The 27,374-nt window shown below is 55.1% G+C and overlaps 1 protein-coding gene across 3 annotated transcripts in view; it reads left to right on the forward strand.

Moving 5' to 3' along the window:
• The first annotated feature begins 11,892 nt into the window (after window positions 1–11,892).
• Window positions 11,893–27,374, forward strand: part of WDR45B (WD repeat domain 45B) — a 29,169-nt gene continuing 13,687 nt past the window's right edge. The window contains exons 1-4 of one of the 3 annotated variants that reach the window (XM_062175449.1): window positions 11,955–12,044; window positions 16,218–16,311; window positions 17,957–18,031; window positions 23,837–23,938. In XM_062175449.1, the coding sequence (XP_062031433.1) occupies window positions 17,974–18,031; window positions 23,837–23,938 (160 nt within the window). In that variant the 5' untranslated portion in view covers window positions 11,955–12,044; window positions 16,218–16,311; window positions 17,957–17,973. Of the gene's footprint in view, window positions 12,045–16,217; window positions 16,312–17,956; window positions 18,032–23,836; window positions 23,939–27,374 lie in introns of all 3 variants that reach the window. The other 2 variants (XM_062175450.1, XM_062175448.1) reach the window with 2 other exon arrangements.

A 27,374-nucleotide genomic window follows, 5' to 3' on the forward strand; every position in this document is an offset into this window, starting at 1 on the left:
GACCCTGGGAGGACACCTGTGCAGGGGGCCTGGGCCAGGAGGACATCCCCTGGGGCCTTGGAGAGCGGGTGGGGAGGTGGGGCATCTGCTGCCCACATCTGTGACCGGGACAGGTGCGACGGGGCCCTGCACCAGCCTCTTCCACTGTGAAGAGCGAGCGTCCGATGGGCCAGGACAGGCAGGCTTGCTGCTCCCCTTTGCAGTTCTGTTTACAGTGGAACGGCTCCTCAGGGCTCTCCCCAGCAAGGTCCCAGGAGGACGGTGCTGCGCTTCCCAGGCCTCTGCATGGCCACCCTCGCAGGGCCTGGGGTCTGCAGAGCCCACCAGCCACTGCGAGCCACGGGAGGCAGGAAGGACCCTCCCCAGACCCTTGGGAAGGACGGCCCTTCCGTGTGTGGATTCTGGGCTTCTGGTTTCCAGAACCATCAGAGAATACACACCTGTAACTTCAGACGCCGGCCGTGTGGCACTTTCTCCTGGCGGCCGCCGGAGGGCGGCCGGGGAAGTGGGCTCTGCCTCACGGTAGAACCTGCTACAGCAATCGAGAGTGGCGTCTCTGCGAACACGTCCTGTGGAGGACACGCAGCGGGAGACGCACATTGTCACAGCGCACTTCCGGAAAATTCTACAGAGACTTAGCTGCAGCCCCGGAGACGCGGTGCCCTCCGAAAGCCCGTCCTTGGGCGCTGCTGGCAAAGCCCACCCAGAGTGTGATGGGGAAACACGGAACCGTGGCCCCTGCTGTGGCGCCGTGGGTCCAGCTGCTGCCTGTAACACGCAGCCCTGGCCACTGCCGCCTTCTGGGAGTGAGGATGGAAGATCTCAATCTCTCCCCTCCTTCCCCCTCCCCCTCTCTCCCCCTCCTTCTCTCTCTCTCTCTCTCTCTCTCTCTCTCTCTCTCTCTCCCCATCTCTCTGTTGCTCTGCCTTTCAAATAAACAGAAACAAATAAGTAAACTTTAAAAAAAGAAATCCCACCAAATTGTGTCCCAGGTGCCAGGGGCACTGCGCAGTCTGCCTCTCCTGGCCTGAGAGCCGCTGGGCTGCGGGAGTTCAGGGCGGAGCTTAGGCTGGGGGAGGAGTTATCCAGGCAGAACCCAGGGGAGCTGCCACTGGAAAGCTTGTCTGTTGGGACAGAGCCTGGGGTGCCAGGGCTTCCCTTTGCTGGGGAACAGCTTTGTCCCCTTGCATTTTAGGAGCAAACTGGAAGCTTTGTTAGGGGAGCCACCTGGGAGGCTGTGGCAGGTGGCGCCCCAGGAGGAGGTGGTGGAGGCCAACACTTCTGGGTAACTGATAAATGGTGAAAATTTATTTTTTACTTTTTAATTGTTCATTTTCTTTCCTTGAGAGAGAGAGAGATCGTGGCCAGGAGCCAGAACTCCATGCGAGCCTCCCGCACAGGCAGCAGGGACCCAAGGACTGGAACGTCACCCACTGCCTCCCAGGATTCCCATTAGCAAGAAGCTGGACTCGAGTGGAGACAGGACTTGACCAAAGACGCCAATACAGGACCCAGGCGTTCCCAGCGGCGCCCTAACCACGAGGCCAAAATCTGCTGTGTAAATAGTAGGAATCTGCTTTTCACGATTCAGCAGGCTGGGAAGCCCTCAGCCGAGGTCCCAGAACGTTTCCATGTCTGGGGAGGGCCCAGTCTCTGCTCCCAAGATGGTGCCCTGTGTCTCCTCGCACATCTCTTACAAGGTGGTCGACCGAGGCCCCACGTCTCCACGGTGTCACTCTTCAGGTCATGGCAGGCCTGTGCGTCACCTGTGCACCCCCTGCCGTGTGTTTCAGGGGCTCTGGGGAGGGCCCGCCTCCGCAGGGCTGCTCTTCCACGTCCTGCGCTATGGAGGAGGAGCCTGGATGAAGCTGACGCTGCTGGGACGGTGCGGAACAAGGAGGCCGCTCGGGTGGCAGCTTCCCACAGGCGGGTGACTCGCCTGCTGCTGGCGCCCCAGGCCCTTTCCTCCCGCCAAGGGTCAGCTGCTCAGTAGGGCAAAGGCTGAGCTGTCCCCTGTGAGGCCCTGACCCTCCCTCCCCAGCCCCCCTGAGTTTAGGGTTGGGCTCCAGTTCATTTTTTTAAAGTTTTATTTATTGATTTGAAAGTCAGAGTTACACAGAGAAGGAGAGGCAGAGAGAGAGAGAGAGAGGGAGGTCTTCCATCTGCTGGTTCACTCCCCAGTTGGCTGCAAGGGCCAGAGCTGCTGTGCTGATCCGAAGCCAGGAGCCAGGAGCTTCTTCCAGGTCTCCCACACAGGCACAGGGGCCCAAGGGCTTGGGACTGTTTGAGTCTATGCCCACTTTCTTCACATCTCTGGTTTCTTACACACCTTTTTTTAAAAAGGCTGTGGCTTTTAAAGCTATTGTCCCTGGGGCCTCTTGCAGGCCTTAAAACATAATATCCTGGGGCCGGCACTGTGGCACAGCAGGTTAAAGCCCTGGCCTGAAGTGCTGGCATCCCATATGGGTGCCAGTTCTAGACCCAGCTGCTCCTCTTCCGATCCAGCTCTCTGCTGTGGCCTGGGAAAGCAGTGGAAAATGGCCCAAGTCATTGGGCCCCTGCACCTGTGTGGGAGATCCAGAAGAAGCTCCTGGCTTCTGGCTTCCGATCAGCGCATCTCTGGCCATTGCGGCCATCTGAGGAGTGAACCAGCGGATGGAAGACCTTTCTCTCTGTCTCTACTTCTCTCTGTAACGCTATCTTTCAAATAAATAAAAAATAATCTTTTTTAAAAAAGCCATATTGTCCCTTCCCTGCCCATGTCCAGAACTCAAGAATGGAATCTGTTTATTTAAGATTTATTTATTTATTTCAAATCAGAGGAGAAGCAGAGGCAGAGCAAGGTTTTCCACCCACTGGTTCACTCCCCAGATGGCTGCAATGGTCAGGGCTGGGCCAAGCCGAAGCCAGGAACCAGGAGCTCCATCCAGGTCTCCCACATGTGTGCTGGGGCCCAGAGACTTGGGCCAATTTCCACTGCCTTCCAAGGTGCATTAGCAGGGAGCTGGATTGGAACTGGAGCAGCTGGGACTTCAACTGGGACCCATAAGGGATGCCGACTCTGCAGGCAGCAGCGTTACCCACTACACCACAGCACTGGCCCCTGGGATCTGTTTCTTTTCTTCTCTTTTTATTTTTCTTTTTTAAAGATTTAATTTGTTTATTTGAGAGATAGATTTGCAGAGAGAGGGAAGGAGAAACAGAGAGGAAGGACTTCTATCTGTTGGTTCACTCCCCAGATGGCCACAATGGCTGGAGCTGCTCCAATCCAAAGCCAGGAGCCAGGAGCTTCTTCCGGGTCTCCCACGCTGGTGCAGAGGCCCAAGGACTTGGGCCATCTTTTGCTATCCCAGGCCATGGCAGAGAGCTGGATCAGAAGAGGAGCAGCTGGGACTCGAACCGGTGCCCTCTATGGGACGCCGGCACTACAGGAGGAGGCTTAGCCACAGTGCTGGTCCTTTTCTTTAACCCTACCTTCCCAAGGTGCCCTTCCAACCTTGCTGTGCACACAGGCCTCTGTGCTCTGGTGGAGAGGAAGGTAGAGACAGGAGGAGGAACTCTGAACTTGATCTTGCTTCAGAGCAGCTGCTGTCCACCTGCCTTCGCCGCTTTCAGGTGAGGAGCCCCGAGGTGCTTCGATTGCATTAGCCGGAGGCCACCAGGATCTCTCCTGCCTGGTTGTCCCAGGGAAAAGTGGGAGGCTCCTGCAAAGGATCTGGGCTCTCATGAAGCCGCTGTGGAAGCGTGGTGAGGGCAGCCGTGCCTCACGCCATGTCTGCTGCTCCCGCTGAGCCGCTGTGAGATCTCAGTGACTCCTTCCCAAAGGCAGGAAACAGCCAAGGTCACAGCGGCCGACGGTGAGAAGCTGCCGTCACTCACCTTCCCCAGCACCGGGGATGCTTGGTGGCTTTGGTGACATGAATGCTGTCCCCGTTGAATTCAGACAGTCTGGTTTTTTGCTGTCCCCTCAGATGACCTTGTCTGTGTGCCCGTCATGGCCAACAGGAGCCTGCTAGGACCTGGCTGCGTGGGGCTGCTTTGCCACCTGGGCCAAGAGTGAGAGGCAGGCACCTTATGGTCTAGAAATGTGCATGTGGCCTGTTGTGGGATACTTGCATCCCATGTCAGGTGCCTGGATTTGAGTCCCAGCTCCACCTGCTGGGAGGCAGCAGGTAATGGCCCAGGTAGTTGGGTCCTTGCCACCTATATGGGAGACCTGGATTGAGTTCCAGGCTGAGATAAATAAATGCATATTTTTAAGGTAAATTCAACCCTGCCTTTGACCTGGCCGAGCCGAGCTGCTCCCTCCTGCCACGGGAGAGCCTCGGCGACCCTGCCGTGGTCACCACTTCCTCCTAGTTTTTTCCTCCTTGCCCTACAGTCCCAGCACTGTCCAGGCCGCAGCCCCCTGGAAAGGTGCCCTCATCATTTCGCTTCTGTAGCACAGCCTATGTAACAGAGTTCACGCAGCACATTTAAACCCGTGTGCGCCACCATTTAGCGGTCTAAGTAGAACACTGCCCACTCATGTTGGCTTGGTTTCCTAAGTGCTGCGAACAAATCAACACAACTTGAGGGCTTAAGACAACAGAAACATGGGGCCGGCGCTGTGGCATGGGGGTGGGGGTAAAGCCACTGCCTTCACCACCAGCATCCCAAAAGGACACCGGTTCAAGTCTCAGCTGCTCCTCTTCTGATCCAGCTCCCTGCTAACATGCCTGGGAAAACAGTGGAACACGGCCCAAGTGCTTGGGCCCCTGCGCCCATGTGGGAGACCCAGATGAAGCTCCTGGCTTTGGCCTGGCCCAGCCCTGGCCATTGCAGCCATTTGGGGAGTGAACCAGCAGATGGAAGATCTTTCTCTGTTTCTCTCCTTCCCTCTCTGTAACTCTGGCTTTCACATATGTGAGAGAGAAGGAGAAGCAGAAAGAGAGAGAGAGAGAAAGAGAGAGAGAGAGAGGTCTTCCATGTGCAGGTTCACTCCCCAGTTGGTTGCAATGGCTGGAGCTGCACCAATCTAAAGCCAGGAGCCAGAAGCCAGGAGCTTCTTCCGGGTCTCTCCATGCTGGTGCAGGGGCCCAAGGACTTGGAAATCTTTTACTGCTTTCTCAGACCATAGCAGAGAGCTGGATCAGAAAAGGAGCAGCCCCACGTGCCCATGTGGGATGTTGGCACTGTAGGCGGTGGCTTTACCCACTACACCACAGTGCAGGCCCCATAAATACATCTTAAAGAAAAAAAGGGGCCGGCACCGCAGCTCACTAGGCTAATCCTCCGCCTATGGTGCCAGCACCCCAGGTTCTAGTCCGGGTTGGGGCACCAGGTTCTAGTCCCGGTCGGGGCACCAGATTCTGTCCCGGTTGCTCTTCTTCCAGGCCAGCTCTCTGCTGTGGCCCGGGAGGGCAGTGGAGGATGGCCCCAGTGCTTGGGCTCTGCACCCGCATGGGAGACCATGAGGAAGCACCTGGCTCCTGGCTTCGCATCAGTGCAGCGCACCGGCCGTGGCAGCCATTTGGGGGGTGAACCAGCGGAAGGAAGACCTTTCTCTCTGTCTCTCCCTCTCACTGTCTAACTCTGCCTGTCAAAAAAAAAAAAAAAAAGAAAGAAAGAAAGAAAGAAAGAAAGAGAGAAAGAAAGAACGAAAAAGAAAAAAAGGAGAAAAACCTTGGAAGTGTATTCTATGTATTCTCCCACAGTTCCGAAGGCTAGAAGTCCAAGTCCATATCACTGGGCCAAAGTCGGAGTGTGGTCGCGGCTGCCCTCCCCTCGGAGGCTCCACAAGGATGCTTGTTTGTCTCCCAAAACTTCTGGGCACCCAAGCGTTCCTCGACTGTGGCCCCACCACTCCATTTCTGTTCCATTCCTACATGGCGTTCTTCCTGTGCCTATCCATCCTCTCTATGCCACCTTATTTTATTATTATTATTAATTAATTGTATCTTAGAGAGAGCTCTTCCATCCCTTGGTTCACACCTCAAATGGCCTCAACAGCTGGGGCTGGGCGAGGCCAAAGCCAGGAGCCAGGAGCTTCTTCTGGGTCTCCCATGTGGGTGCAGGGGCCCAAGCACTTGGGCCATCTTCCACTGCTTTCCCAGGCTGCATTGGAAGTGGAGCAGCTGGGACATGGACCGGTGCCCACATAGGATGCCGGTGCTGCAGGCAGCGACTTAACCCACTGCACCACAACGCCAGCCCTCTGCCCCCCTTTCATGAGGATACACACAAGGGCGTCTGACACAGGTCTGAATGAACTGTGATCTGCACAGATCAGGATCCTTCACTTAAATCTACAGAGACCTTTTTTCCAAAATAAAGTAACATTTATAGGTTCCAGGGATTATAATCTGTTACCTTTCAGGGTCATTCTTTGGCTTAATACAAAATAACAAATTACAGATTTAGTAGCTTTAAATAACACACACTTATTCTCATAGTTCCAGAGGTCAGAAGTCCAACATGAGCCTCCAGCGGTGTTATGGTTTGAATAGGAGGGTCTCATTCCGACCGTTTAAGCCCCAAAGTCTTCTTTAGTGGACTGATGTTCATGGTCGAAGGTGGATGTGGAAGACAACGATGGTGTCTGGGAGGCGGGCCCTGCAGGGGGGTCTTTACATCGTCCAGGGGCTGCTTCGGGAGAGGGAGGGTTGGTTGTTTACGCTGAGTTCAGCTGTGCTGTCCTCCGGCCTCACCAGATGTCTGAGCCAATGGGGCCATCTGGCCTTTAGAGGACTCTGAGCATCCCAAACTATCAGCCAAAATGAACCTCCTTCCCACCTGGGGAGCCCCTTGCAGACTGCCTTGGTAGCAATGAAAAGCTAACTAATCAAGGGACAGTCAAGGTGCCGTCCTTGGAGGCAGCAGGTGACGGGTCAAGTAACTGAGTCCCTGCCACTCATGTGGGAGACCTGGCTCCTGGCTCCACTGGTCCTCACCTGTATCCAGCTGTTGTGGACATCTGGGGAGCGAAGTGAGGATGGGAGACCTCTCTTTCTCTGCTTTACAAATAAAATAAATTTTAGAAATGAAACTGTTAAGGGCCAGCGCTGTGGCGCAGCGGCTTAATGCCCTGGCCTGAAGCGCCGGCCTCCCCTGTGGGCGCCAGTTTGAGACCTGGCTGCTCCACTTCCTATCCAGCTCTCTGCTGTGGCCTGGGAAGGCAGTAGAAGATGGCCCAAGTCTTTGGGCCTCTGCCACCCTACATGGAAGACCCGGATGGAGTTCCAGGCTTCTGACTTTAGCTTGGCCCAGCCATCTGGGACGTGAACCAGAGGATTGTTCACTATCTCTATCTCTATTGGTTCTCTATCTATCTCTTCCTCTCTCTCTGTAACTCTGCCTTTCTTTCTTTTTTTTCTCTTTCTTTCTTTCTTTTTTTTTTTTTTTTTTTTTTTTGACAGGCAGAGTGGACAGTGAGAGAGAGACAGAGAGAAAGGTCTTCCTTTTTGCCGTTGGTTCACCCTCCAATGGCCGCCGCAGCCGGCATGCTGTGGCCAGCACACCGCGCTGATCCGAAGCCAGGAGCCAGGTGCTTCTCCTGGTCTCCCATGCGGGTGCAGGACCCAAGCACTTGGGCCATCCTCCACTGCTCTCTCCGGGCTGGCCCGGAAGAGGGGCAACCGGGACAGAATCCGGTGCCCCGGCTGGGACTAGAACCCGGTGTGCCGGCGCCGTAGGTGGAGGATTAGCCTATTGAGCCGCAGTGCCAGCCTCTTTTTTTTTTTTTTTTTTTTTTTTTTTAAGATGTATTTATTTGAAAGAGTTACGCAGAGAGAGTAGTGAGGAGGGGACGAGGAGGGTGACAGACCACGATGGGAGGCAGGCGGGCTGGGAGGGGCTCTGCCAGGACCCCAGGAGGTCGAGGGTACTGCAGCACAAAGGGGAGGGCAGGAGAGGGGGTACCCAGGAGAAAGAAGCAGGCCAGTGAACAGCGGAAGAATGGCGAGGAATCCATGGGCAGCAGACACAGGAACAGCCCCTCAACTCCACGGTCACTCACTGAGCAAGGACCAAGACCAGACCTCGGTGACCGAGACACCCAGGGCAAACATCCCTGTGGAGTGCAGGCAATTCCTGTGGAGGCCATGTTCCGGGGGGACACTCGACCTGGGGACACTTGTCCTGGGGACACGCAACTGGGGGGGACACTCGTCCTGGGGGACACTCATCCTGGGGGGACACTCATCCTGGGGTCACTCGTGCTGGGGGGACACTCGTCCGGGGGGTCACTCGTGCTGGGGGGACACTCGTCCTGGGGGGACACTCGTCCTGGGGACACTCGTCCTGGGGGGACACTCGTCCGGGGGGGACACTCGTCCTGTGGGGACACTCGTCCTGGGGGGACACTAGTTCTGGGGACACAGGTTCTGGGGGGACACTCGTCCTGGGGACACTCGTCCTGGGGGGACACTCGTCCTGGGGGGGGACACTGGTCCTGGGGGGACACTCATCCTGGGGACACTTGTCCTGGGGGGACACTAGTTCTGGGGGGACACTCATCCTGGGGACACTCGTCCTGGGGGGACACTCGTCCTGGGGGGACACTCGTCCTGCGGACACTCGTCCTGGGGGGACACTCATCCTGGGGGGGGACACTGGTCCTGGGGGGACACTCATCCTGGGGACACTCGTCCTGGGGGGACACTAGTTCTGGGGGGACACTCGTCCTGGGGACACTCGTCCTGGGGGGACACTCGTCCTGGGGGGACACTCATACTGGGGGGGACACTCATCCTGGGGGGGGACACTCATCCTGGGGTCACTCGTCCTGGGGGACACTCGTCCTGGGGGGCACTCATCCTGGGGGGGGACACTCGTCCTGGGGTCACTCGTCCTGGGGGACACTCGTCCTGGGGGGACACTCATCCTGGGGGACACTCGTCCTGGGGGGACACTCGTCCTGGGGTCACTCGTCCTGGGGGACACTCGTCCTGGGGGGACACTCGTCCGGGGGGGACACTCATCCTGGGGGGACACTCGTCCTGGGGGGACACTCGTCCGGGGGGGGACACTCGTCCTGTGGGGACACTAGTTCTGGGGGGACACTCGTCCTGGGGGGGGACACTCGTCCTGTGGGGACACTAGTTCTGGGGGGACACTCGTCCTGGGGGGGACACTCGTCCTGGGGGGACACTAGTTCTGGGGGGACACTCGTCCTGGGGGGACACTCGTCCGGGGGGACACTCGTCCTGCGGACACTCGTCCTGGGGGGACACTCATCCTGGGGGGACACTCGTCCTGGGGGGACACTCATACTGGGGGGGGACACTCATCCTGGGGGGGGACACTCGTCCTGGGGTCACTCGTCCTGGGGGACACTCGTCCTGGGGGGACACTCATACTGGGGGGGGACACTCATCCTGGGGGGGGACACTCGTCCTGGGGTCACTCGTCCTGGGGGACACTCGTCCTGGGGGGACACTCGTCCTGCGGACACTCGTCCTGGGGGGACACTCATCCTGGGGGGACACTCGTCCTGGGGGGACACTCATCCTGGGGGGGACACTCGTCCTGGGGTCACTCGTCCTGGGGGGACACTCGTCCTGGGGGGACACTAGTTCTGGGGGGGGACACTCATACTGGGGGGGACACTCGTCCTGGGGTCACTCGTCCTGGGGGACACTCGTCCTGGGGGGACACTCGTCCTGGGGGGACACTCATACTGGGGGGACACTCGTCCTGAGGGGACACTAGTTCTGGGGGGACACTCGTCCTGGGGGGACACTAGTTCTGGGGGGACACTCGTCCTGGGGACACTCGTCCTGGGGGGACACTCGTCCTGGGGACACTCGTCCTGGGGGGACACTCGTCCTGGGGGGACACTCGTCCTGCGGACACTCATCCTAGGGGGACACTCGTCCTGGGGGGACACTAGTTCTGGTGGGACACTCGTCCTGCGGACACTCATCCTGGGGGGACACTCGTCCTGGGGGGACACTCATACTGGGGGGGACACTCATCCTGGGGGGGACACTCGTCCTGGGGTCACTCGTCCTGGGGGACACTCGTCCTGGGGGGACACTCGTCCTGGGGGGACATACTGGGGGGGGGCACTCATCCTGGGGGACACTCGTCCGGGGGAGACACTCGTCCTGGGGGGACACTGGTCCTGGGGGGGACACTCATCCTGGGGGGACACTGGTCCTGGGGGGACACTCGTCCTGGGGGACACTCATCCTGGGGGGACACTCGTCCTGGGGGGACACTCGTCCTGGGGAGACACTCGTCCTGGGGGGACACTCGTCCTGGGGGACACTCGTCCTGGGGGGACACTGGTCCTGGGGGGACACTCGTCCTGGGGGACACTCATCCTGGGGGGACACTCGTCCGGGGGAGACACTCGTCCTGGGGGGACACTCGTCCTGGGGGACACTCATCCTGGGGGGACACTCGTCCTGGGGGGACACTAGTTCTGGTGGGACACTCGTCCTGCGGACACTCATCCTGGGGGGACACTCGTCCTGGGGGGACACTCATACTGGGGGGGACACTCATCCTGGGGGGGACACTCGTCCTGGGGTCACTCGTCCTGGGGGACACTCGTCCTGGGGGGACACTCGTCCTGGGGGACACTCATCCTGGGGGGACACTCGTCCGGGGGAGACACTCGTCCTGGGGGGACACTCGTCCTGCGGACACTCATCCTAGGGGGACACTCGTCCTGGGGGGACACTAGTTCTGGTGGGACACTCGTCCTGCGGACACTCATCCTGGGGGGACACTCGTCCTGGGGGGACACTCATACTGGGGGGGACACTCATCCTGGGGGGGACACTCGTCCTGGGGTCACTCGTCCTGGGGGACACTCGTCCTGGGGGGACACTCGTCCTGGGGGGACATACTGGGGGGGGACACTCATCCTGGGGGACACTCGTCCGGGGGAGACACTCGTCCTGGGGGACACTCATCCTGGGGGGGACACTCATCCTGGGGGGACACTGGTCCTGGGGGGACACTCGTCCTGGGGGACACTCATCCTGGGGGGACACTCGTCCTGGGGGGACACTCGTCCTGGGGAGACACTCGTCCTGGGGGGACACTCGTCCTGGGGGACACTCATCCTGGGGGGACACTGGTCCTGGGGGGACACTCGTCCTGGGGGACACTCATCCTGGGGGACACTCGTCCGGGGGAGACACTCGTCCTGGGGGGACACTCGTCCTGGGGGACACTCATCCTGGGGGGACACTGGTCCTGGGGGGACACTCGTCCTGGGGGACACTCATCCTGGGGGGACACTCGTCCTGGGGGGACACTCGTCCTGGGGAGACACTCGTCCTGGGGGGACACTCGTCCTGGGGGACACTCATCCTGGGGGGACACTCGTCCTGGGGAGACACTCGTCCTGGGGAGACACTCGTCCTGGGGGGACACTCGTCCTGGGGGGACACTCATCCTGGGGGGACACTCGTCCTGGGGGGGGACACTCGTCCTGGGGGACACTCGTCCTGGGGGGACACTCGTCCTGGGGGGGGACACTCGTCCTGGGGGGACACTGGTCCTGGGGGGGGACACTCGTCCTGCGGACACTCGTCCTGGGGGCCCTGTCCTGAGGGACCTCCCGTTCGCTGGAGACTCTCGTCTGTCGCGAGGGGCCACGTGCTGGGAGTCCCCTCGGCCGCTTCCCCTCCCTCCCTGCCCCGTTCTCAGACCCTCAGGCCGGCCCCAGGCCCCGCGGGCCTCCGCCCACAGCCTCCCCGTCCCTTCAGCCGGGCCTGGCGCTCGCGGCTCCGCCCCGCCCCGCCCCGGGCGCGTGGACACTTTCTGCGCTCCCTGGCCGCCCTGCCGCGCTACGGTTGGATGCACTCGGCGCTCTGCGGGCTACCTGGGGCGCACGCACGCACGCACGCACGCACGCACGCACGCACGTAGCCAGCACTTCCGGCCGCGGCGGCCCCCGCGCCGGCCCGACGGTCACACGGCCGCCGGCGTCCCCGAGCGGCATGCGGCGGTGAGGGCCGGGGACCACCGCGCCGGCGCCATGAACCTCCTGCCGTGCAACCCGCACGGCAACGGGCTGCTCTACGCCGGCTTCAACCAGGACCACGGTGAGGCGCGCCCGGCCGGGCCTCCCGCCCGAGCGGGTCCCGAGGGCGGCGGGTGGTGGCGGGCGGGACCCCGCGTTCTCCCGAGCGGCCGGGCCGCGGGTGGTGGCGGGTGGTGGCGGGCCGGACCCCGCGTTCTCCCGAGCGGGTCCCGAGGGCCGCGGGTGGTGGCGGGCGGGACCCCGCGTTCTCCCGAGCGGGTCCCGAGGGCCGCGGGTGGTGGCGGGCGGGACCCCGCGTTCTCCCGAGCGGCCGGGCCGCGGGTGGTGGCGGGTGGTGGCGGGCCGGACCCCGCGTTCTCCCGAGCGGGTCCCGAGGGCGGCGGGTGGTGGCGGGCGGGACCCCGCGTTCTCCCGAGCGGCCGGGCCGCGGGTGGTGGCGGGTGGTGGCGGGCCGGACCCCGCGTTCTCCCGAGCGGGTCCCGAGGGCCGCGGGTGGTGGCGGGCCGGACCCCGCGTTCTCCCGAGCGGCCGGGCCGCGGGTGGTGGCGGGTGGTGGCGGGCCGGACCCCGCGTTCTCCCGAGCGGGTCCCGAGGGCGGCGGGTGGTGGCGGGCGGGACCCCGCGTTCTCCCGAGCGGCCGGGCCGCGGGGCTCGGTGGGAAGGCGCCGGGGTCGTCCGTGTGGTCGGGGGCGGCGGGACCTTGAGGGCGGGTGTAGCCCGGAGGCCGGGGCGGCCTGGGAGGGACGAGACCCCTCGCCGCGCTTACGTGTCGGCTGCGGGAGCTTTGCTTTTGAAAACTTTGTTTTTTTAGCGGAGCGAGCGCCGCACAGCCCCATTTGTGGAGGTGGTTTTCAGTGGAAATTCTCAAACGAGCGATGCGGTGATGGCCCGCCCCGCTGGGCAGGTGTTTCGGCTTCTGCTTGGTGTGCCAGGCGCGCCTGGGGGTTGGGGGAGCCGGCCCCTGGATGGCGGTGGAAGGCGGAGGGCAGGACGTGGCTAAATCGGAAGAGGCCGGGCTGACTCCCGGCTTCGAAGTCAGAGGGTGGGGGGAGCATTCGGGCTGCGCCGTGCCGCCGGGGTCCCCACCGCGGGGTCCTGTGGCTCTGGAGGACCCCTGGGCTTCTACATGGGACTTGGTAATTGCGAGCCTTTTAAGGAATTAGCAGTGAGATAACAGGTTTTTTTTTTTTTTTTTTTAAAGCTTATTATTTACTTGAGGGGCAGAATTACAGGCAGAGGGAGAGAGAGGTCTTCATCCGCTGGCTCACTTCCCGGATGGTTGGAGCTGGGCTGATCCGAAGCCGGGAGCTTCTTCCGCGTCTCCACGCAGGTGCAGGGGCCCAAGCGCTTGGGCATCTGCTGCTTCCTCAGGCCATCAGCAGGATCGGAGTGGAGCAGCCGGGATTCAAACTGGTGTCCATCTGGGATGCTGGCCTGTAGGCCGAGGCCCCAGTATGCTTGCTTAAGCTACTGGTTAGTTAGGTTAATACTCTTTAGTGTAAATTTATGTCGGAGAGTTGTTTTTCCTTCTGATTTTAAATTTTCTGTTTTTAACGCTTGTTGTATGTAAAGGCTTACAAATAATTTTTTTTTAAGATTTTATTTATTCATTTGAGAGGTAGAGTTACAGACAGTGAGAGGGAGAGACAGAGAGGTCTTCCATCCACTGGCTTACTCCCCAAATGGCTGCAATGGCTAGAGCTGTGCTGATCCGAAGCCAGGAGCCACGAGCCTCCTCCAGGGTCTCCCACACAGGTGCAGGGGCCCAAGGACTTGGGCCATCTTCCACTGCTTTCCCAGGCCACAGCAGAGAGCCGATTGGAAAATGAGCAGCTGGGACTCAAACCGGCATCCATATGGGATGCTGGTGCTACAGGTGGTGGCTTTACCTGCTACACCACAGCGCCAGCTCCTATAAATAATTTCTAAAAGCACGTTTGCCCAAGAGCAGCATTGTGATGTATTGCGTTAGGCTGCTGCTTGGGCTGCCTGTGTCCCTTATCGGAGTGCCTGGCTTCCCCCGGCCTTCTGTGAACACGCCAGAGAAGTAGCAGTGATGGAGCTTGGGTTCCGGTCACCTGTGTGGAGGCCCAGATCCAGTTCCTGGCTTCTGCCTTGGCCTGGCCCAGGCTCTGCTGTTGCAGGCGTTTGGGGAATGAACCAATAGATGACAGATATCTCTTCTCTCTGCCTTTCAACCAAATAATCGTTTATTTCTTTATTTAAAAAAAAAAAACAAAACCAAAAACGAGGGGAAAGGGAGGCCAGCATTGCTGGTGGTTACGCTGCCACCTGCCACGCCTGCACCTCACATGGGAACCAGTCCCAGACTCAGCTGCTCCACTTTGGATCCAGCTTTCTGCCAGTGAGCCTGGGAAACAGTGGAGAACGGCCCAAGAGTGTGGGCCCTGCACACGTGTGGGAGATCTGGGGGAGGCTCCTGACTCCTCCCTTTGGTCTGGCCCGGCTCTGGCCATCGCAGCCATTTGAGGAGTAAACCAGCAGGTGGAAGATCTCTCTGTCTTTTCCTCTCTCTGTGTAACTCTTTCAAATAGATAATAAAGGCAAGATAAAGGATTTTTTTTTCCAGAATTTTAAATTGTTCAAAATGTTGGCTTATCTTCTCCCAAAGAAAATCTGTATTACACACTTCAAGCCTCGAAGGGTATCACATGCACATTTCTGCAATGTGCCCACCTAAGGCCTTTTGGTTCCCAAAGGAGGCAGATGTGTTTGAGGACACGACATTTGCTGTGCACTAGCCGGAGCAGCAAGACTGGGGTGGCAGCCGAGCTCTTGGCCTACGTCTGTGGTTCTCCTGTTGAGGGGTGGGGGTGTCTGAAGGTGGACCCCACAGTTGGACGAATACCCTCCCAGTGAGTCTGTTGCCCTTGACACCGCTGGCTTCCTGAGGGGCGTGCGCAGGGGCTGAAGGTTTCTTTCTCTGAGAAAAAAAATGATAGCAAGGGTGCTGCCCAGCCTCATGGAGAGAACCTTCCATCGTTTTGCCTTCTAACTTTTTAGTGAGGTTTGCTACCTGTACAGAAACGTGCATCGTGTAAGTGTTCAGCTTGATGACTTTCCACACCTCTCACTGGCACCCAGGTCAAGAAATTGAATATAGGCCGGCGCCGTGGCTCAACAGGCTAATCCTCCGCCTTGCGCCGGCACACCGGGTTCTAGTCCCGGTCGGGGCACCGATCCTGTCCCGGTTGCCCCTCTTCCAGGCCAGCTCTCTGCTGTGGCCAGGGAGTGCAGTGGAGGATGGCCCAAGTCCTTGGGCCCTGCACCCCATGGGAGACCAGGAGAAGCACCTGGCTCCTGCCATCGGAACAGCGCGGTGCGCCGGCCGCAGCGCGCCTACCGCGGCGGCCATTGGAGGGTGAATCAACGGCAAAAGGAAGACCTTTCTCTCTGTCTCTCTCTCTCACTGTCCACTCTGCCTGTCAAAAAAAATTTAAAAAAAAAAAAAAAGAAAGAAATTGAATATACATGGCCGCCCTGTGGTCCTTCCAGTTACTGCTCCCTACCTGACATCTAACAATGTAGATTAGTTTTTCTTCTGTATTTTTGTGCTGCTTTTTGTTTTTATTGACCATCAGCCCCCCCCCCCCCATTGTTGGGTATGATTGTGAATCATTGTTACTGATATGTAGTGTTCCTTTGTGCAGATACATTGCAATTCACTTTTCCATTCTGCCATTGTTGAACATTTGGGTAGGTTCTGGTTTGGGGCACCTTGAGTATAGTAATGTGACTGATTGTTCTGAAACTATATTTTGTGAGCCTGATGTTCAGGTCTCCGTGAGGTGTCTACTGCTGTGTGCCTGGAGCAGATTGCCTGCCCAGAGTGCTGGCAACAGTTTGCCCTCCACCAGCAACTCAGAGTTCCCATGACTCTCTGCCCAGCTCACGCTTGGTGTTTTCCAGCATTTTGGCCATGTTGCGCAGTGTGTAGTAAATCTTACCATGTTTTAGGTGCGTTTTCCTGATCTTGTATGTTTGACCATCTCTTGTGAAATGTCCAGATCTTTTGCTCATTTTTCCATTGGGTTGTCTGCCTGTTTCTTCTGGATTTTTTTATACAAATTTTTTTTTGGGGGGGCCTCAGGAATATATATGATCTGATGAAGGCAAATAATACAGGTCTAAGCCTAAAACTTGGGAAAGATATAATGGTTGCGAGATGGAAAATATTCAACTCCTGTATTTTATTTCTGTATTTGCCAACAAGGAAAGCTCTGATTCTTCCATCTGGATTATCTGATTCCAACAACAAAGGGAGTTAGCATCCAAAATAACTTGAGATAACAACATAGCATTTTCAAGTAAGTTTCAGATAATTACCTTTCAGAATTGCAAAGTGTGGTTTTTAGCTCCTTGGGGGTTATTGTCACAGGTCTTGAACCACATGATCTATGGTTTTATAAGTGACTTGGGTAAAAATGTAGGCAAGTTTTTCACGTTTCCAGAAGAGTGGCTGAGAAGAAAGTAAGTCTGGTTCTGGATCATAAGCAGTGGGATGGAATTTAAGAGGCTTTGCATTGGCTGTCAGACCGTTGCGTGGTCGCAGTGAGGAGTTAGACTTGTGGCAGTTCATGGGGAAAAAGAACTGGAGGGTTTGGTTTTTCTCCTGCCAGCCAGAGCATATGAACCAACAGTTGTTGGACACAGCATTGACGATAACTACTGGGTCCCACTTACGGCGTAGGGAGTCCAGGTGCCAGGAACTGATGCACTGTCATCGTGAAACTTAGTGTTTTGTCCAGTTCTTAACAGCACTTCTATTTGGACTATTAGAAGTTTGATGTGTGCCTTGTGAGGGTGACCTGGATGAGCTGGGTCATTCACTGTGAGACTATGACAGGGATTTCAGGAGTTAGGAAAATGGACAGATGGGGTCCAAGTTTATCAGTGCTTTTGAGGAACCCATCCTGTCCTAGGAAGAGCAGCCCCTTCCTGTCCTGGGGCCTAGAACTACTACTCAGCTCCCCCAGCGCCCAGCCCTTCGCCCAGCTCTTCCCTTACCTGGGCTGCACTGCCGGGACTGCCTGCCTCGTGGCTGCGCTCCACTGGACGTCAGCTGCTGCCTCTGCAGGCCCTGGCACACAGCGCACAGCACGGTCGTGAGAGGCAGGCGTGAGGCTCCTCGGCGCAGCTGCTGGTTCCCTCCACCGGAATTCAGTGTCCCCTGGAGCCTGCAGCACCGAGTGACCCGAGCAGCTCTGGAGGTTCCCTTGCTGCCGCCTGGCAAACTGAGAATGTTTATCACTTGGTAACATTTCTGTGAGGAGTTTTTGTTTGTTTGTTTAAATTTGGGGCCCAGCATTTTGGTGCAGTGGCTTAAGCCACTGCCTGTGATGCCAGGCATCCCATGTGAATGCCGGTCAGTCCCGGCTGCTCCACTTCTGATCTAGCTCCCTGCTAATGTGCCTGGGAAAACAGCGCAAGGTGGCCCAAGTATTTGGAGTTCCTCACCCCTGGCTGTTGCTGCCATTTGGAGCGTGAACCAACAGATGAAGGTTTCTCCTTCTCCCCATACTTCCTCTGTGTAAAAGGCAGAATGAGAGAGGGAGAGACACCTCTGGTTCACTCCCCAGATGGCTGTAATAGGGCTGGGTTGGGCTGAAGCCAGGAGCCAAGAATCCCATCTGGGTTTCCCACACGAGTGGCAGGGCCCAAGCTCTTGGGCCGTCTTCTTCTGCCTTCCCAGGCACATGATTAGCAAGCAGCTGAGTTAGCAGAGCAGCTGGGACTAGAACTGGCGCTCCCGGATGAGACGGCAGTGCCACAGTGGTATCTTAAGCTGCTGAGCCGTGATGCCTGCACCCTGGAAAGTAGTTGTGACTTGGAGCTTGTCCTGTTTGTGGTTTGAGCCTTTATGGGTTCTTAGATGCCAGTTTCTTCAGCCCCTGGCTTTAGCCACTCTGGACCTAGGGACTAATGTGTCTGTTTCACACTTCCCTGCTTTAGGGTGCTTTGCATGTGGGATGGAGAATGGATTCCGAGTTTATAACACCGATCCACTAAAGGAAAAAGAGAAACAAGGTAAGAGTGAGTGACAGTTCTTGGCTTCTTCTCTTTCCAGCTCTCAAGGAATCTAATTTTATCTTGCAGATTGGGGCGGAGTGGAATGGGGTATGGCTGTCTTTGAGAAGTCAGTCGAGTTCATGGCCCTCTATAAAGAAGTGCTTGTCCCGCTGCTGGGTGCAGGGTTGTGATCCGCAGGCTCGGGGGTGGGCCCCACTCTGATCTCTAGTGGGTTATCACTCTGTGTGAACCTCGTTGTCTTTCCCCGTCTCTGCCAGTCCTAGCTCTGCTTGCAGTCCATTTTAACTTTTTCCTTGTTGAATGTAGAACTGGAGAAAACTCAGATGTTGGATTTAATTATAGCATATGGAACTCTCAACTCTTGACAGATGATCAACTCTTAGAGAAAATATTATACATTTTAGTTGCTTCTGTTTACTTATTTCAGTGTTTTAATCTAGTTTTCCTGAAATACAAATTTTCAAATGTTGGAAATGGGAATTCTGTTGGTAAATCAAATAGTTGTAGTTTTTTTTTTTTTCCTATATTCCAGGGAAAAACTTAAAATTTATGGGTAGAAATTTTTCAGTTCATTTTTCTCTTCTATTTTTCCTAAATGTCTGGCGTCTCATAATCCATTACGTGCTAACAGGTGGGCAGGTCTCAGGTAAGTCAGAGTGAAAATGTCCTTCTCCCTGTGGTGGGGTTTTGGTTATTCACAGCATCTGTTAAGCTCCTGATTCTAGAACGGCTTGTCACCTGTCAGGTGTAGCTGGAGTGTGCTGGTGCTGCCTGAAGCAGGCCCTTTCCATTCTAGCAGGAATATCTCACATCAGGTTTTATTTGGGAGGGGACAGCAGAAACCCTTTCTGGAGTGAAACCGTATGTGTAACCCTGGAATGTAAGGCTTGAGTGGTGCTTTGTGGGCTGGGGTCCTTACCCTTGGTTCAGCATAGAAAGGCAGGTGGTCTGGAGGCCACGAGCTCACTCGTCCGCATTGTGAGATCTGAGTTCTGGCTTGCTGCGTGACCTGGGGCAAGTTCCCCAGCTTGTGTGGGACTTGGTTTCTGCAGCTGTAAAGTGAGGGTGAGAGCAGTGCCCGTATTGGGATGTTGTGCCAAACACACCCATGTGGTGAGAGCAGTGCCCGTATTGGGATGTTGTGCCAAACACACCCGTGTGGTGAGAGCAGTGCCCGTATTGGGATGTTGTGCCAAACACACCCGTGTGGTGAGAGCAGTGCCCGTATTGGGATGTTGTGCCAAACACACCCGTGTGGTGAGAGCAGTGCCCGTATTGGGATGTTGTGCCAAACACACCCGTGTGGTGAGAGCAGTGCCCGTACTGGGATGTTGTACCAAACACACCCGTGTGGTGAGAGCAGTGCCCGTATTGGGATGTTGTACCAAACACACCCGTGTGGTGAGAGCAGTGCCTGTATTGGGATGTTGTAAAAGAATGAATGAATTAGGATGCACAAAACACGCTGAGTGTGTTACTCTTTCAGTAGTCCTCCTTATCCATGTGTTCTAAGACCCCGTGGATGCCCAAATCCCTGCGTGGTGCCAGACACACCTGTATGGTGAAGCAGGCACAGTGAGAGAGTGACAGTGGTGGCAGCTGCCTCGGCATGGGGTTTTTGTTTGTTTGTTTGTTTTCTTACAAAGTTGAGAGCTTCTCACCTTTCATAAGGAAAGCACTTCACTTTGGTGTATTTGAATGGCCAGCACCACTGCCCTTGCACTTGGGGGCCTTGATGAAGGAAAAGAAGGGCCACTTGAGTACAAGCAGTGCCTACCCTGACAGGTGATGTGGTGAGAAGGCTGCTGCGTGACGGATGGGCAGGTAGCGTGTGTGGCCAAGTAAAATGGACAAAGGGATGACTCACATCCAGGCACAGGCCAGAGTACAGCCGTGGGAGACTTATCATGCTGCCCAGAACAATGTCCAATGCATTTATATATTTACTTGAGAGGTAGAGAGAAAAGTCTTCTATCTGCTGGTTCACTCCCCCAGATGGCTGTGACAGCCGGAGCTGGGCAGATCTGAAGCCAGGACGTTCTTCCAGGCCTCCCATGGGGGTGCAGGGGCCCAAGCTCATGGGCCATCTTCTTCTGCATTCTCACCATAGCAGAGGGCTGGATCGGAAGAGGAGCAGCTAGGACTAGAACCAGTGCCCATATAGGATGCTGGCACCACAGGTGGAGGCTTAGCCTACTGTGCTACAGTGCCAGCCCCATAATGTGTTTGATTTTTTTAAAGTTTTTTTATTGATTTGAAAGATACAATTACAGAGGGGAGAGAGGGAGGAGAGAGAGAGAGAGAATATGAATATCTTCCATCTGCTTGTTCACACCCTAAATGGCTGCAACAGCCAGGCTGAAGCCAAGGACCTGGAGTTTCTTCTGGGTCTCCCACCTGAGTGCAGGGGCCCAAGTGATTGGGCCATCTTCTGCTGCTTTTCTGGGTGTATTAGCAGGGAACTGGATGGGAAGTGGAGAAGCCGGGGCTTGAACCGGCACCCATATGGGATGCTGGCATCCCAAGCTGAGGCTTAACATGCTGCGCCACAGTGCTGGCCCTTTCATTTAATATCTTCACACAGAGATTGAGCTTGGCTAATGAACCTTGGAAAGTGAAACCTTGGATGTGAGACACTGCTGTGTAGTTGCTAGGGTCAGAGAAGTGCCTGGGTGTGGTGGTCATCTCCTGTCGGTTGTCTGTGTTGGACTTCTGTACATGTTTGGTAAATTAAGATAGTTCTGCTTTATGCAGATAAGTGGTGCAGAATATTTTAAAATAGCTTAACTTGCAAACCTCAGTAGTCCTTAAAAATTGATCATCAGAGGCTTAACGAGGAGTTGTAGGCATTGGTATCAAAGTCAAACATGAGTAGCATATCAACAGCTGCTTCCTAATTGATGAAGTGTTTACAGTGAATACAGAATTTCTTATAAAAAATAAGTTAGACAAGAAGCATCTAAAACGGTTAAGTTCCAGAGAAGTGGACATTCTCAGGGCGTGGTGCATCTTGCAGGTGTCTTCACCTTCTGCTGCTCAGCTCTGTTGTCTGGGGCCGGCTGCTCTTGGGCTTAGCGTGTAGGGAGTTACTGCATGTGTACACGTGTGCTTATGTGAGCAGATGAATCACATCATTAATTATGTGAGCAGACTAGGGTCCTGGCAACTTGGGTGTAACAGTGGAAGAGCAGAAAAGATGGCTGGGTTCCTGTTTTGGTGTAGTGGTTTACTTGCCTAGATGTGAGGAAGGAAGTGTGCCTGCCTCGCAGCGTCTGTCTTGGATCTGGGCCGGGGCCTTGTTGACTGCAGCTTGGCCGGGTGCCTGCTGCAACTTGGCTGGAACAGGATGCTGACAGCTCAGGGCAGCTACCCTCAGGATTCCTGGTCTTGAAGAGCCAGGGAAGCAGTGTTCTCCCTCCTCACTCCTAGATGTAGGTTCTGTGTCTCCTGCACACACACACGGGCAGTAGACTCACTCCAAAGACAGCTCGGCTGGGACCCCCGTGGGGAAGCTGCCTGGGAGTTAAAAATGGGCCATCTCAGCCTTGTAGTGATGCCGTGGCTTCACACACATCTGCTCGTGTACTGCAGAGGAGCCAGCAGCTGGGGTCTGAACAGATAGAACGGTTTCAGGAGGGACACATTTGGATGACCGAGAGGAAGACACAGATCGTGCTCATTCAGCTAAGAGGGACAGAGTGTTTTTGCGTAGAGTTTAGAAGTACATACATGGGCGCTCTCTGTCTCTCAAATAAATCGAATAATTTTTTTTTTTTTTTTTTTTAATTTTTGACAGGCAGAGTGGACAGTGAGAGAGAGAGAGAGACAGAGAGAAAGGTCTTCCTTTGCCGTTGGTTCACCCTCTAATGGCCGCCGCGGTAGCGCGCTGCGGCCGGCGCACCGCGCTGTTCCGATGGCAGGAGCCAGGTGCTTCTCCTGGTCTCCCATGGGGTGCAGAGCCCAAATACTTGGGCCATCCTCCACTGCACTCCCTGGCCACAGCAGAGAGCTGGCCTGGAAGAGGGGCAAGGTGGCACTATGGCTTAGCCCGTTAAGCTGCCACCTGCAGTGCCAGCATCCCATATGAACACTGGTTCAAATCCCGGCTGCTCCACTTCTGATCCAGCTCTCTGCTATGGCCTGGGAAAGCAGTAGAAAATGGCCCAGATTCTTGGACCCCTGCACCCGCGTAGGAGACCTGGAAGAAGCTCCTGGCTTCGAATCAGCTCAGCTCCGGCTGTTGCGGCCATCTGGGGAGTAAACCAGCTGATGGAAGACCTCTCTGCCTCTGCCTCTGCCTCTCTCTAACTGTAACTCTGCCTTTCAATTAAATAAATAAATCCAGAAAAAAAGATTTCATGGAAAAATGTTTTGAAAAATAAATGCTTTGGTCCAAAATTCTATTTTAAAGTATAAAGTTTAAAAGGTTGTTTTTTTTTTTGTTTTTTTGTTTTTTTTAATTGTAGCCACGCTAATGGGTGTGAGGTGGTATCTCATTGTGATTTTGATTTGCATTTCCTGAAGAGCAGTGATGTTGAGCATCTTTTCATGTGCTTGTTTGGCACCCTGCAAGTCTTTGGGTTATTTGTTTTTTTTTTTTTTTTTTTTTTTTTTTTTTTTTTTTTTTTTTTTTTTTTTTGACAGATAGAGTTAGACAGTGAGAGAGAGAGAGAAAGGTCTTCCTTCGGCCGGCGGCTCACTAGGCTAATCCTCCACCTTGCGGCGCCGGCACACCGGGTTCTAGTCCCGGTCGGGGCACCGATCCTGTCCCGGTTGCCCCTCTTCCAGGCCAGCTCTCTGCGTGGCCAGGGAGTGCAGTGGAGGATGGCTCAAGTCCTTGGGCCCTGCACCCCATGGGAGACCAGGAGAAGCACTTGGCTCCTGCCATCGGATCAGCGCGATGTGCAGGTCGCAGCGCGCCTACCACGGCGGCCATTGGAGGGTGAACCAACGGCAAAGGAAGACCTTTCTCTCTGTCTCTCTCTTTCACTATCCACTCTGCCTGTCAAAAAAAGAAAAAAGAAAGGTCTTCCTTCCGTTGGTTCACTCCCCAAATGGCCGCTACCGCCGGAGCTGCGCCAATCTGAAGCCAGGAGCTTCTTTGGGGTCTTCCATGCGGGTGCAGGGGCCCAAGGACTTGGGCCATCCTCCACTGCTATCCCAGGCCATAGCAGAGAGCTGGATCAGAAGAGGAGGAGCCGGGACTAGAACCAGCGTCTGTATGGAATGCCAGCGCTTCAAGCCAAGGCTTTAACCTGCTGCGCCACAGCGCCAGCCCCAACTAGTTTTGCTTTTTGGCTGTGTTTTTAATGTCTTACCTAAGAAATCACTGTCGATCCAGTGTCATGAACTTTTCCCTTTTTTAGCTCTTTAATTCCTTTTGAGTTTCTTTTTATGTGTGGTGTAAGATAAAAGTCCAGCTTCATTCTCTTGTTAGTGACATATGGCTTTCCTGGCATTCCAGACTTAACTGGAAGAGACGTTTAAATGATGAGAAAGCTTCTGGTATGCCTTCTGAGATTTTATAGGTTTTTCTACATCCTAAATACAAATGTAGCTCTTTCATGATCTCACTAAGCTGGCATCTTGGGTGAGGTTGTGCTTAACTCTTCTGGGGTGTTGTGACAGGTGTGCAAGAGTTCCAAGCCCTTCGTTACCGCCTTCTTAGCCAGTCACCGTTCTCATTTCTGAGAGTAATTGGATTGCTGACTAAAAATGAAATGCTAACTGTTACATGTCTTGACTTGCTTTATTTTAAAATTCATACTTCTAAAAATTGCCTTTTTAAACTTATCATTTCAGAATTCCTAGAAGGAGGAGTTGGCCATGTTGAAATGTTATTTCGCTGCAACTATTTAGCTCTTGTTGGTGGTGGAAAAAAGCCGAAATACCCTCCCAACAAAGGTAAAGTGATTGTGCATTGAAGAGCCAGGGCTGTGTGCAGTAGTGTTTTGAACTTGTTGGAATGTGTATGTCTGTGGCCATGTGTGGTCTTCCCTGGTGGTCTTGGGAGGATGTGGGGTCTGAAGAGGACCCTTTGTTCCTATACCTGTACTTGATATTACACATGTTGTGAATTAGTTTTAAAGCAATGCACATAAGTGAGAGCCACTGGCTGATGGAAACAGTTGTTTGGTTCTGAGTCTAGGAACACTGAGGGTGTGTGTGTACATCTGCATGGGTGATGAAGGGGATGGCAGTGCAGGGGGCCTGGCTTTTCTAGGGTAGAGGGAGGAATGGAGACCTTTACCCACCATGGCCAGAGACTTAGCACTTACACAGTAGTTTACAGCAGCTGTTGCCTGAGGGTAAAACACAAGGAAGGAATGGGAGGTGGATGGGACAGATGTGAGTGCTGTAAGATCTGTGCCTTGGAAAGTTCTAGTCTTGAAGCAGTGCACAGGGTCAAGTAAGGGGACGGCAGAGGTTGGAGGCAGCCCTGGAGGCTCTTTTTTACGGAGAAGCAGGGGAGAGGAGCAAGGCTGCTTGTCAGGCGAATGCTGGGAAGGTGGAGGAGGGGGAGGCCCGAGGAAAGACTGTGGGGTCTGTGGACGTGGTGACCGCTGGTAGCCTGGAGAACTGTGGGGTGGGTCCCGTGGTTGATGGCATTTGTCCCTTAGAGGTTCAGGTGCTGGAAACTCGGTCCCCCTTGTTAGCAGTGTTGAGGGTTGGGACCTGGCGGGAACTGATTAGTCATGGAGTACCACACTGGGAAGGGAGTGGATTCTTGTTTTCACTGAACTGGATGGTTTAACAAGTCGTTTGTTATAAAGCAAGGCTCCTCTCCATCTTGGGCCTCTGGCGCACACAGTGCTCCTGTGGTGTGATGCCATCTGCCATGTTAGGCTGCCTGAGGGAGGCCCTTGCCAGACACAACCAGCTCATTCTGAATTCCCCTGCCCTCAAAACTGTGAACCAATAAACTTTTCTATAACTTACCCTTGGATATTTTGTTACAGCAACAGAAAGTAAACTAAGACAGAACCTGACTGTGACTGGTGCCAAGAGTGGTGGGCGGTGGGAAAGGAGGCAGGGAGGAGAAGGTGGCGGCTGAGGGAGCCACGTGCAGAGTGGGATGTGCTCCAGCAGCTCTGGTTGGAGGGTGAGCCGGGGGTCTGGCGAAGATGGTTGATGCAGCAGCAAAGAGGGGGACCACGTGCAAAGGCAGAGGCTCCGGATGCACGGGCGCTGGGTGGGAGCACCACGAGTTACGTGAGTATGAGAAGTGCAGGAGCACTTCAGAAAGTTCATGGGGATGGAATTGAAAGACAGGTGTATTTTGGTCCAAAAAAATTGAAATCCATGCATAGTTTTTTCATAAACCACCCATACTCCATTTTCAAGTAGTTTAGAAGCCGTTATCTATGTCTAGATTTTTTTTGTTGGAACCAAAATAAACAACATTTAATTTTTTTTTTCCACAAAATTTTTGACGTGCCCGTGTAGAGTCTGCACTCAGGTGAGGGTTGAGGGGTAGCCCTGATGCATTTGGGTTTTGTTTTACTTTGAACTAAGTATGGAGAAATGAAATTGAATCAGATTGCTGGCAGGAAAAATAGCACATGCCTGATTCTGAGGTCTTGGCCTCCCAGGCCCAGTTCTGTGTGTGGCCTTTATAGAATGGAGAGTGGTTACGAGCACGGCAAGACAAGGTAATTTTTAAATTATTAATAAAACTTGTTCTGTGAGCGGTTTTAGATTCACAGCAAAACTGAGAGTGGAGAGTGGAGAGTTGTCTCCAGGATGTGAGGCATATTGCAGTTGGTGAGCCTGCACGGAGTCCACACTCACGGGAGGGTCCCTCCTGGTGTTGTGTGTTTTGGTGTTTGGTTTGGTTTGGTTTGGTTTGGTTTTTGACAGGCAGAGTTAGAGAGACAGAAAGAGAAAGGTCTTCCTTCTGTTGGTTCACCCCCCCAAATGGTTGTTAGAGCTGGCGCGCTGTGCTGATCCGAAGCCAGGAGCCAGGTGCTTCTCCTGGTCTCATGCGGGTGCAGAGCCCAAGCACTTGGGCCATCCTCCACTGCACTCCCGGACCACAGCAGAGAGCTGGCCTGGAAGGGGAGCAACCGGGACAGAATCCGGCACCCCAACCGGGACTAGAACCTGGGGTGCGGGCGCCGCAGGCAGAGGATTAGTCAAGTGAGCCGCGGCGCCGGCCGGTGCTGTGTGGTTTTGACAAGTGGATAGTGACGTGTGTCCTCGTACAGTGTCCTGCAGAGCAGCTTCACTGCCCTGAGATGCCGCCAGGCTCTGCCTGTCCATCCTTCAATAGCTGACCTTCTGACCATCTTCAGAGCTGTGGTTGGACCCATGCAGTGTGTGGTCTTTACAGACTTGCCTCATCCAGCCAGCAGTGTGCCTGTTAGAGCTCCTCTGGGTCTCTTCATGGCTCCATGGCTTCTTTCCTTTTAGTGCTGAGCACCATTTCATTCAGACGCACCACAGATTGTTTATCTGCTTAAGCTCCGAAGGACGTCTGGGTTGGCATTTAGGAATAAACATCCGTGTGCAGGTTTTCTGTGGACCTGGCTTTGAGTCGTCGAGGGCTGAGAAGCCCTGCACTCCTGCCTTGGTTGAGCCAGGGAGGGCGTGCAGTGCGCGGTCAGGGCAGTGGTGAGAGGGCATCACACTGCGCCTGGTCTTAGTGGGAGCTTGCTCGTTTCTCCCCGTTCAGTTGGATGTTAGCTGTGTGGTTTTTGTAGTCTGTCAAGCTGAGAGATTTCCCAAGTTTTTATAATAAATGCTGTTGGGTGTTTTCTGGTGCTTTTTCTGAACCTACTGACAGGATCATGGGATTTTTCTTCTTCTAGCCTGCAGTGTCTGTAGGTTTTGGTATCAGAGTAACATTGACCTCAGAGTGACTCGGGAACAGAAGTGTTCCTGAGCCGGTGTTGTGGTGCGGGTGGCCAAGCCTCTGTTTGCGCTGCTGGCATCCCGTGGGCAGAGTGCCTGCTGCCCTGCTGCTGCTCCAGTTTCCTGCTAATGCACCCAGGAAAGCAGTGGATCATGGGCCGAGTACTTGGCTTTCTGCCACCCACGTGGGAAGCCTTGATGGAGCTCTTGGCTCCTGGCTTCAGCTTGACCCAGCTCTGGCTCTATGGGCATTTGAGAACTGAACCAGTGGATGGAAGCGCGCGCTCTCTTTCTCTCCTCCCTTCTCTCTCTTAATCTGCTTTTCAAGTATATAAATGCATCTCTTTTTTTTTTTAAGGTTTATTTTATGTTTTGAAGGGAAGAGTTAGAGGGTGGAGACAGGAAGATCATCCATCCACAGGTTCACTCCCCAAATGGCTGTTATGGCTGGGCTAGGCAGGAGCCAGCAACTTTATCTGGGTCTCCT

Source organism: Lepus europaeus, chromosome 18 (genome assembly GCF_033115175.1).
Source record: "Lepus europaeus isolate LE1 chromosome 18, mLepTim1.pri, whole genome shotgun sequence".
NCBI lineage: Eukaryota > Metazoa > Chordata > Mammalia > Lagomorpha > Leporidae > Lepus > Lepus europaeus.